Below are 11,276 nucleotides of genomic sequence, written 5' to 3' on the forward strand. Positions count from 1 at the left end.
ACAGTAACTGTGACAGTAGCTCTAGCTGTCAGGTTTATATTAATGCGCTTGTTGTAATGTTTGTTTCCATAGAAACAACAGGTACAGAGACCCGAATGGTTGGCTCTCATATAGCGATTTAAAAAAAAAAAAAAAAAATCGTTAATATTTGTTGTTTAATATTTATGGAAGGAGTCTCCATTGTCAATGCTTTGTACCACTCAGAGGCTTCGTAACGCTCTTAACCGTGTTTTCCACCTCAGAAGAGTCTTCGAGATTAAGATAAAAGGTTTTAGAATTTCTCTGTAATACTACAACCTTCAAGACAGAAAAAAATTGAGAGGCTGGTGCACAAACTATAACAGGAACCAGCAATAAATGTACAAAGTGGATAAAAAGTATAAGGTGATATTCTTTAGTTATTCAAAATTCGACAAAAGAGACAAAAGAGAGAGAATTTTTTGAAGAGTTAAATAAATACCTTATATTATTAAATATGAAAATAAATGATTTGAAACTAATTAATAATAATGACGCCATTATTTGGATGGTTACATGGTATTGTACTGTATCAGGCAAAACTGCAGCATTTGGGATTTTAAACACCTCACTTCTGTCACTGTGGAGCTGAGAAACAAGGTCAAAAACATGCCCTGATGAATGCTAGTAGATAATTAACACCCTCTGTGCGCTGTGCATGTACAGAGATGAACTTCAGTCTCTAACTGTACACCTACAAGGTGAACTAACAAGAAAATACACGAATACTTTTTGCACATTGTTTAAAACCCCAGTGTAACACTACAGTATAGAGACTATATAGAAACACTGAGACACTGTATATCAATCAACGAAGCAGTTATTCCAAACCTTCGACGAATTATTTGTGAAATGTGCTTAAAGCATACAAAGCCATTAATGCAAGCGCAAGTCATTTAATTGAAATAACTGCCTCGGGGGGTAATTGTAGCTCTTGGCTTGGCGCTTGAGCCGGGTCCAAGCGGCGCACCGGAGCTTGGCTTATTTCTAATTTTACCCACAGGACGCGGGCTCATGCCGGTCAATCACCATGATGGATGACCTTTTCCCTTACAGCTATCGATCTCCTACAAGCACCAGCAGAAGAGAAAACCAGATCACAGGCATGCAGCTGAACACCATGCACACAAAACACTACAGGAAGCAGTACCTGATGGTGGTAACTCCCGTCTCTCCGGTACGAGGTCTGGACAAAAAGACGATTAAACACAAGACAAAAAGGATTTTTTTTTAAAAGGAGGATTTTATAGCACATGGACATGAAGCTTGAGTTCTTTGTGCATTCAGTAAGATAAACAATAACATATTGTGGATTGTGAAATGGTGTGAAGTGTTATCAGGGTGTGTGTAGCTTCATTCATTGTAGCATTCATAGCTATAATAATGGACAAAACACAATAATGGACAAAGCTTGCCTCTTTAAAATCATAGACATTTAGAAGCCATTTTGTTTCAACCTCACACACCATTTAAATAATGTTTTGAAGGTTTTTTTGCGCGACATTTTCACGCAATGTCGTCTTTCATGTTTGCCAGAATAGAACTTTCTAGCAATCATATCCGAAGTTGATTAACATGATATTCCAGATTAATGTGAACAGTAAAGAGACAGACAGTTTTTTCACACTTAGCTTGCTAATTAGTTCATTCCCAGTAATCACTTAGCGTACAGCAGCTGCTAATCAACCAGCACAGCACCAGAAAACTACAGTACCTCTCTAGCGCTGATGACATGAAAATACTTACTTTATAATATTTATTAATGTGTGTATATGTTAGCTAAGGTATCTGTAGGAGGAATGACTTTTTATTTTTTGTATTCATCCCATACACATACACATACACACACACACACACACACACACACACTCACACACACTCACACACACACACACACAGACACACTCACATACATACATACACACACACACACACATACACACACATACACACACACAGACACACTCACACACACACAGACACACTCACACACACACACACAGTCACACACATACTGTACACACACAGACACACTCACACAAACACACACACACACAGAGACACACTCACACACACACACAGACACATTCACACACACACAGACACACTCACACACACACACACACACACACACACACACACACAGACACACTCACACACACACACAGACACATTCACACACACACACAGACATACACACACACACACACACTCACACACTTTGCTGTCTATTCTAAGCTTGTTGCTGGACAGCAGACATCCTGCAGATTTTGAATAGTGCGAATCTTTAAAATTGCAGCTACAGTGTTGTAAAATACTCACTCTCATCCCAGCAAATAGTTCAAAGCCATTTCACTGGCACCGGCACATCAGTGGGAAATATTTGAAAGCTCAATTCAATTGTATGTTGACTGAATTCTTTGTGCATTTTTTTTTTTAAAACTACAACTCACTGTACGCTTCCGCATCCGTGACACAAAAGTGTGTGTGAGAAAACTTTCAGTATCTGTCTAAATACATTGATGTTGATATTTTATCCTCCTAGACATCTTGACAGTAGGAGTAGAACGATATGTACGTCTATATTTATTTTCTGTATTTTATTGAGAGTCTATGTGCCTGTTAATTGCAATGGCTTCCATGATTCCGCTCCTAAAACAGAGCAACAAACGAAAGCAAAAAAATACAAAAAAACAAAAACAAAAAAGCTATCTAAAATACGGCAAAAACAGAGCTGAGAAACAAAGAGTCCTCTCGGCTTTTTGCTTTCGTTGTTTTGATATTTCAGTTAATTAGCCCTCAGCGCTCAGAAATTGTGAGCAGAGACTGCAAGCTGGTACAATGTGGGTGCAAACATAATTATTCATGATTCTTCATTTGCAGCATCACTGAAATGTCACAGTTACTGAATAGAGAAGAAAACACGAGTCCCTACATCATTTCAGCGGCAACAAAGTAATGATTCGGAATGAGCCAGACAAATAACTTGTGCCATAGGGATATTTATAGCTATTCGTTTGCAACCGTATTCGGTTTGTAGAGAACACGTTCTGCGTTCTTGAGAATAATTTGTGCATAGTAATAAAAATAATCTCGTTGTTATGAAACAAATAAAATCGATGTTTTTGTAACGTTTAAAGAAACAGAGTTGAACTGATTTTACACAACGGCCTACATACAGCAGTTTCTTCTCTTGTAGTAACATGATGTTTGCGTGTAATAGCAAGAAATTTGTCATAAATGAGATAAAAAAGTCATAACGAGATGTTTTGAGTTTTTGTACTAAAAATACAATGTCATCTGGAGTGTCTGAAATCCTGACAACACAGAAGCAATCCAGTGGCTGGGAGATCAATATCTGGGTGGGAGTGGCCTACTCTCATTCGCCTGTCAATCACAGTAACGCTAGCCAATCGTGGGGGTCCGTGAGCTCATGTACTGTATATGAAAGAGGGTACTGTAGATAGCGCTTTCCTCCTGTGATGCTACACAGACAGCATTGTAAAGCAACCTGATTGGGTGCAGCATGTCGTTGAGTAAGAATATATTAACCTTAGTAGCCATGACAACAAAGAGCTGGCTTAAGAATACATCGTATTCTGAAATTTGCCTGTCTGTCTATGGTGACATAAACAACCTAAATATTCCGGTTGGCGTACGACACAGAGACGGTGTTGTGTGCATACCTTGGTGCGTGAGTGGAACCCACGGAACGCACTGCTCTTGAAGACGTTGCGATTCCTCCTGCATATGATAGCGACCGCCATGACAATAACGACGATCACCAATGACACCGGCGTCAGAACAGCCAGGATCCAGAGGTTACTGGGGACACTCTTCACCACGGCTGCTCATGAGAACACACACACACACACACACATACACAAACACACAGAGTGATTAAAAATCAATCCACTACTTCATAAGCAGCAAAACATCCATCATTTCTCTCTATCACACACACACACACACACACACACACACACACACACTCACATACACACACACACAGACAGGCGTTTAATCCCCCTATGCTTGAACTTCTTGTTCCTTGTTAGCTCATAATGAGCAAAAACAAATACAGTTTGTGCTGTAGCTCTCAGGCTGTGGGATTAAACCTTTAGTTACACAAGGCTGGGGATTTATAGAGATGATCGGTTTGAATGCCGTGCAGTTTCAAAAAAAAAAAAAAAATACACTGATATTAGTTTTCATAATGTTATAATATAATATATCTATAGTTGTGTCATCTGTCTTGACTTGTTGGTCGTCTGTGATTTTCTGATACTGGGCCATTATCATGCTCATACAATGGCTGTGTGTTAAACTAGTCACGTCTGTACACTGTAGTCTATAAGTAATTTCTTTCAGCCTAATTACATTTAGACTAATAGTTACATAGCAAAATTAAGCTTTAATCAACACCATCTTTTTTTACTGCAGACAGCTAATGAAAGTTAAATTATTGACTAAATTTGACTACATTTTATGCATCATTTGTATATTTGTATACAGCATTTTAGGTGTGATTTGTGCCAGCAGTGTGATCCTGTGTACAGACAGAGTGTAGAAAAGTGACTTGGATGAGGGTGATGTGGTGTGGATGGAGTTTTCTGCCTCCGACTGCTCCAGAGAAAATGAAAAACGTTGTCATACGCTCTGCTTGAATCTGGACGAAGTAGCCCAGTGTGAGGGCCATGGTCTGAGAGTCCACCATGTTTAGCGTTTTGGCTGCAGATGTGCCAGGTATCGGCGATCCATCCACCTGGATGTAGTAGGTCATCTCGGCTGGGTTCTTAGGACCAAGTAGGCGCCGGATACTAACCATCTGCAACACAAAATACGAGTTCTTATTGGCTAATGGAGGTTATTGGGTAAGTGAGGCAGAGTCAAGGTGAAGAAGCTCAGAGTTAAGTCAAAGTCAAAGATTGAAGTCTTTAAATTGGGGAGGTGGGGAAGTTGCAGCTCAGTGTTTTAGGCATTGGACTACTGATCGGAAGGTTCAGGACCACCAAGCTGCCACTGCTGGGCCCTTCAGCAAGGCCCTTACCCCAAGATAAATATAAGTCATTCTGGATAATGGCGTGTGCCAAACAGCAGAAATGTACGTTAAATCAAAGAGAATTTTTTTTCTCTCCAAGATGGCGGCGCGCCAGTAGCACACAGCGGCTACTCCGGATACAAAATTGTGCTTTGTGTATTTTTTCTTGTAGTGTTTTATATTGTCTGCCTGCTTGTCCTTGACTCGCACTGTTGCACTAGGTTGCACATGTCGTACTTTCTTGCTAGGACTTGTGCTGTTTTATGTTTTGTTTTATGTAGCTTTATGTCATTTTTTTTTAGCACCACGGTCCTGGAGAAATCTTGTCTCATTTTAATGTGTACTGCGTCAGCTATATATGGTTGAAATGACAATAAAAGCTTCTTGACTTGACTTGAGAATTGATGTCAAATTCAAGCAAAGGTAAGTAAAAAGTCAAAATTCTAATTCACTCCAAGTCATGCCAAGTCAATTCAGCTCAAAATCAAGTCAAGTCAAAGCCAAATGCATTCAAATTCAAGCCAAGTTAAGTCAAAACAAGTCAAAGCCAACACAAAGTCATTCCAGTCAAAGTCGAGTTAGATTTATTGGATTCGTTGGAGTTATTGTTATCATAATGTTATCATTTATGCAAATAGGACTTAAATATACACACATACACTGGAAATACACAATAAACAAGGAAGCAAATGCTAAACTCTCTGTCCAGCATTTCTGTCAAACCAATGCCATGCCGTATTTGTAACTTATACGCATGTTACTGTACACATCACTCCTCCTAGTATACCATCTTCTGATTGCTGGCTTTTAGATGAGCTTTGTTTTGTAGCAGTGCTCACACTCAGTGATTTTAATCCAGAAGACAGCCTTAGGTCACAGCTGGCTCTAGATTAGCGCCCGTGAGCACATCGGATTCCATGCTCTCAGACCACTGATCTCATTGTAAGATTTATTTAATGATGTGTGATTTTGGACTGTAAGTGTAGTGAAGAGCTGGCTTACAGGATTGTACTATACAGCAGACACAAATATCCAGAATACTGTAAAACCGCATAGTCTGTTATTAACGTCTATGGGATTATTTCTTCTATGGGATTAAGACTTATTACTGTGGCATATCATATGATTAAAAATCAATTTAGATGGACAAAAGCATGCAACTGTGCATTTAGGGAGTATATAGAAGATTATGTCTACCTGGACAGTGCATCCACCGACGGTGGTGGCGCGTTTGATCCGGGGACCGTGCCGACCAGCGACAAGAAAGAGCTCAGCTAAACGCTGCTCCATCAGACTAGCAAAGCTCTGATAACTGCCTTCCAGCAAGGAACTATCGACATCCTGAATGACTGTGAGGGGCAAAAATAACAAGCAGAAAATCAAAGAGAAAAGGAAGACAAAGAGGACAAACGTTATCCTTTTTTTTTCCGCTCCACAACCAAAAATTGCAATTACAGCCAGGCCGACCTTGCCAGAGCACATTCCTCCACGTCGACGGCGAGAAAACAGAGGAAGAGCGAGACGGAGAGCATTTGTACACAGAGACGGAGTGGAATTTTCAATTTCCCATTCGCTTTTCTTACACTATTCAGCCGGGACAGGTTTACGCCTTCTGGTTAACAGCTAGATTTAAGAAATAAATTTACTGCAACCTAAGAATCAAATCTAATCATTTTTTTTTTTTTTTTACACTCATACAACAGTTTCACCTTCACACCCTGAAGATGTCGTCTACATGTGGTCTTTGAGGACAACATCCTCCTAATCGATACACAATTATCAGACTGTATCTGACTGTTGAAAGGTCATTATTCATAATAACACTCTCTGGTGTTTATAACAGTTTATAATCACACCCTCCAGTGTCACCCGAATGAGGATGAGGTTCACTTTTGAGTCTGGTTCCTCTCAAGGTTTCTTCTTCTTCCATCTAAGGGAGTTTTCCTCACCACAGTCACCTCAGTCACCTCAGGCTTGTTCGTTAGGGATGAATACAAACACATTTAAATATAAGTCTAATGTGTTTCTTATGTTCTGTAAAGCTGCTTTGAGAAAATGTCCAAAGTGAAATTTAAATGAAAATTTATTAAAGTATTGATTTTTTAAAAAAAAAAATTTAAATACAGAGTGAAATGGTGAAAAAGGGGGGCACGGTGGCTTAGTGGTTAGCACGTTCGCCTCACACCTCCAGGGTTGGGGGTTCGATTCCCGCCTCCGCCTTGTGTGTGTGGAGTTTGCATGTTCTCCCCGTGCCTCGGGGGTTTCCTCCGGGTACTCTGGTTTCCTCCCCCGGTCCAAAGACATGCATGGTAGGTTGATTGGCATCTCTGGAAAATTGTCCGTAGTGTGTGATTGCGTGAGTGAATGAGTGTGTGTGTGTGTGTGCCCTGCGATGGGTTGGCACTCCGTCCAGGGTGTATCCTGCCATGACGCCTGAGATAGGCACAGGCTCCCCGTGACCCGAGGTAGTTCGGATAAGCGGTAGAAGATGAATGAACCTTCAACCCAGCGTCTTTTTTGTTAAGGTTAATTCAAACTGTTCAAAATATTTTTGTTTGCTTGCGGAAATAAAATTTCGTTTACTCGGTAGCAGTTCATTGATTTCATAATGAACACACTACGTTTTTTTCTACACTTTCCCTAAAGGTAAAAAACGATATATGAGGTGTTATCTTCATTTTAGATGTCAAAAGGGTTTTGTGGCTCCCTGTGTTTTTTTTCTGTAGGAAACGGGTCCAAATGGCTCTTTGAGTGTTTAAGGTTGCCGACCCCTGATCTAGGACGTCTGAAATTTTGTCATTGTTTAAACTGCATGTCTACTCTACTGTATATAATCACATACTCAGGATCTCTTGCTTCTGTGGTTTCTCTCTCTGTATCACACTGCAGGTAGGAGGCGTGGCTTAAATCTTGAAGGCATAATTCTATTTCTTACATTATTACAAGGGTTATTTAGTTAACTATTGATTTGCATATAAAAAAATTTTATTCCTATTTCATGAATGTGTTAGAGACAAACATCAGGGACGTCCCAAATCGCATATTTACTTTGAGTAGTGTTTTCACAAACTGCACTATAAGTATCCAGATGATGCACAACCGAGAAACAGAGTGTGGAATGTCGGACTCTTTCCGTTCGCAGCAAGAAAGGAAGAAGAAGGAAGAAAAAGAAATTCAAGATGGCTGATGACAAATTTTGTGTGATTTACTTTACTTTTCAACATGTTTAAAATGTAGCGTATTCTGCTAAAGCTAGCGGTGAGTTTGATGGGCTGGGAAACCCTTTATACTTTCGGTTTTGTAAAAGTTCTATTTAAGACGATTCCACCCTTCATAACATTCATAATCTACATAGACACTAGAGTACACAGTGCATGGTGTAAGTAGGTCATTAGGGACGCAGCGTTGTCACTGGAAGCAATATTATTTGCATATATAATAAAAACCATGTCATTTGTATGTGTTACAAAGCAGCTTTACAGAAATCTAAATATAGATTTTTTTTTTGTCACTGAATGAAAAAGCTAGATGTAGCAATCAAGCGGAAAAAGGGATCGTTTTAAATTGTTTTAAGGACAAATCTATACGTCTCCTTGTGAGATTACAGATTCCACTGAAGCATTGGTGCATGTATAATACCTTTGTTTTGCTAAATCTAATCTTCTCATATTTTAACCTCAAATACAATATAATGGACAGCAAGCACATGACTAAATGACAGCGTTGACCCTAACAAAGAATGATGTTTTCTTTATTTTTAGCTTTAAATCAAAGCCGAGGCACGATTGAGGCGAGCTTCATCGCAACCAGATGCTTCATAAACAATTTGCATACAAATACATTTTTTTTTAGTTCTTTTATTCATGCTGTCAACTGAATTGCAGTAAACGACTGTTGCTATGCCGCATGCTAATAAGGATGTTTGGGAATCAAACTACATGGATGAGGAATGTGGAGTGGGAATGAAGTTACCTGTGATTACCCAGTATTCCCTGGTGGCCACTGAGGTGTTGAGGTTGTGGTACTCGAGCGCTAGAACAGACAGACAGACAGACAGCAGCAGAACGGTAAATGATCACAATTATCCCAAGCTTGGCAGTTAATGCTCTGAGCAATACGTTTAATTAGCAACCAACACTAGCAACTTCAACTTAACAAGGCTTCCAGATATCTGAGTGTGTTTTGAGTGTGTTTGCTGCTGTATATCGTCGCTGTCGGGCGGAATCCTCATATCTTCAAAACCGTTATTTTTCAGGAAATTAAAAAAACGCCGTACCTTATCTGCAGTGCACAGGGTTTAGTCCGTGTTGCAGTGGATTGTCTTGCGCTAAATTCCTGTCCTCAGACGAGCACCAGAACTAGCGGGGGTCAAGATTTTTTTTTCTTTGAGCCCAGTGTTGTGAAGACATTTACCTCAGAAGACGTGTTGATTCGTTGTGACTCTTCTTGAGGAGAAATATGCCGTGAAGCTCTCCCGCGGAGTGAGGAAGAGGTGGACAGTTGAAGTGTCCAATGGAGTTATGAGATTTGCGCTCAAGCTATTTTCAAGACTTTAGATTGGTTAATAACTTGTATAAATAACAGACCCACGTGGGGACTGACCAATAGCATCGATATGTGAAAAAATATGAAATTGACCAAATTTGTACATACGAGGTTTCCGCCCGACAGCGACGATATTAATCTCATCTTTTCAATTTAAGAAGCAAACTGGTTTTAAACGAATAAACTGCCTTTGTTGTAAAGTAGAGAATTGTGTACTTTTGAATTCCTGTTCTACCTTTAAGACTCTTGTGAAGAGAAATATATTCCAACAGGTCTGTAGTGTGCTTTGAGAACTGTGGAAATGAATGGAAATGTGTTACTCACGCTCAGCAATGATCATGGGGGGGAAGAAGAGGAAATATCCGACCAGCTCCGCACTCAGCTGGTTAATTAGCGCGCTCGCCACGGTGCCGTTCAGCGCCACACTGCCGTTCCACACCACATACACCAGAGATACGGCCAGAGAGTTTCCTAGCTGATAGGTGTTTAGAATCTGCCCCCCCCCACACACACACACACACAAACACGCACACACACAATACAGACACACACATAGACATTAAACATATGAACACATACAGATGAATGCACATACAGAAAGAGGCACATACACACACATATACAGACACACGCACACACCGGTACAGAGACACACATAGAACATACAAAGACAGAAACATATAAACACACACACACACACAGATTTAAGCACATATAGAAAAAGGCACACGTACATATAAACACACACACAGATGCACATATATAAAGAGGCACACATACACATGAACACACACACATGTACGCACATATAGAATGAGGAGCACACACACACACACAGATGTATACATATATATAAAGAGGCACACATTCACATGAACACACACATGTACGCACATATAGAATGAGGCGCACACACACACACACACAGATGTATACACATATAGAAAGAGGCATACATACACATGAACATACGCATGCATACACATAGAAAAAGGGACACATACATATAAACGCACACACACATATATGCATATGAACACACACAGATGCATGCACATATAGAAACAGGCACACATACACAAGAACACACACACAAACATGCATACACATAGAAAAAGGGACACATACATATAAACACACACACACACACAGAGATGTATACACAAATAGAAAGAGGCACACATACACAAGAACACACACACAAACATGCATACACATAGAAAAAGGGACACATACATATAAACGCACACACACACACACACACACACACACACACACACACAGATGTATACACATATAGAAAGAGGCACACACATGAACACACACACATACATACACATATAGAAAAAGGGACACATACATATAAACACACACACATACACATATACATATGAACACACACAGATGTTTACACATATAGAAAAAGGGACACATACATATGAACACACACACACACACACACACACACACACACACAGATGCATACACATATAGAAAGAGGCACACACACATGAACACACACACATACATACACATATAGAAAATTGGACACATACATATAAACACACACACATACACATATACATATGAACACACACAGATGTTTACACATATAGAAAAAGGGACACATACACATGAACACACACACACACACACAAGATACATATTCAGA

The 11,276-nt window shown here is 39.8% G+C and overlaps 1 protein-coding gene across 2 annotated transcripts in view; it reads right to left on the reverse strand.

The window, feature by feature from the left end:
* Positions 1-11,276, reverse strand: part of kiaa1549la (KIAA1549-like a) — a 72,134-nt gene that overhangs the window by 25,784 nt on the left and 35,074 nt on the right. For both annotated transcript variants that reach the window (XM_060885969.1, XM_060885968.1), the window contains exons 7-12: positions 9,929-10,097; positions 9,032-9,091; positions 6,257-6,408; positions 4,675-4,846; positions 3,705-3,865; positions 1,169-1,204 (exon numbers count right to left, since the gene is read on the reverse strand). In XM_060885969.1, coding sequence (XP_060741952.1) covers positions 1,169-1,204; positions 3,705-3,865; positions 4,675-4,846; positions 6,257-6,408; positions 9,032-9,091; positions 9,929-10,097 — 750 coding nt within the window. The remainder of the gene's footprint in view (positions 1-1,168; positions 1,205-3,704; positions 3,866-4,674; positions 4,847-6,256; positions 6,409-9,031; positions 9,092-9,928; positions 10,098-11,276) is intronic.

This window comes from Tachysurus vachellii, chromosome 13, assembly GCF_030014155.1.
Source record: "Tachysurus vachellii isolate PV-2020 chromosome 13, HZAU_Pvac_v1, whole genome shotgun sequence".
NCBI classification, from domain to species: Eukaryota; Metazoa; Chordata; class Actinopteri; order Siluriformes; family Bagridae; genus Tachysurus; species Tachysurus vachellii.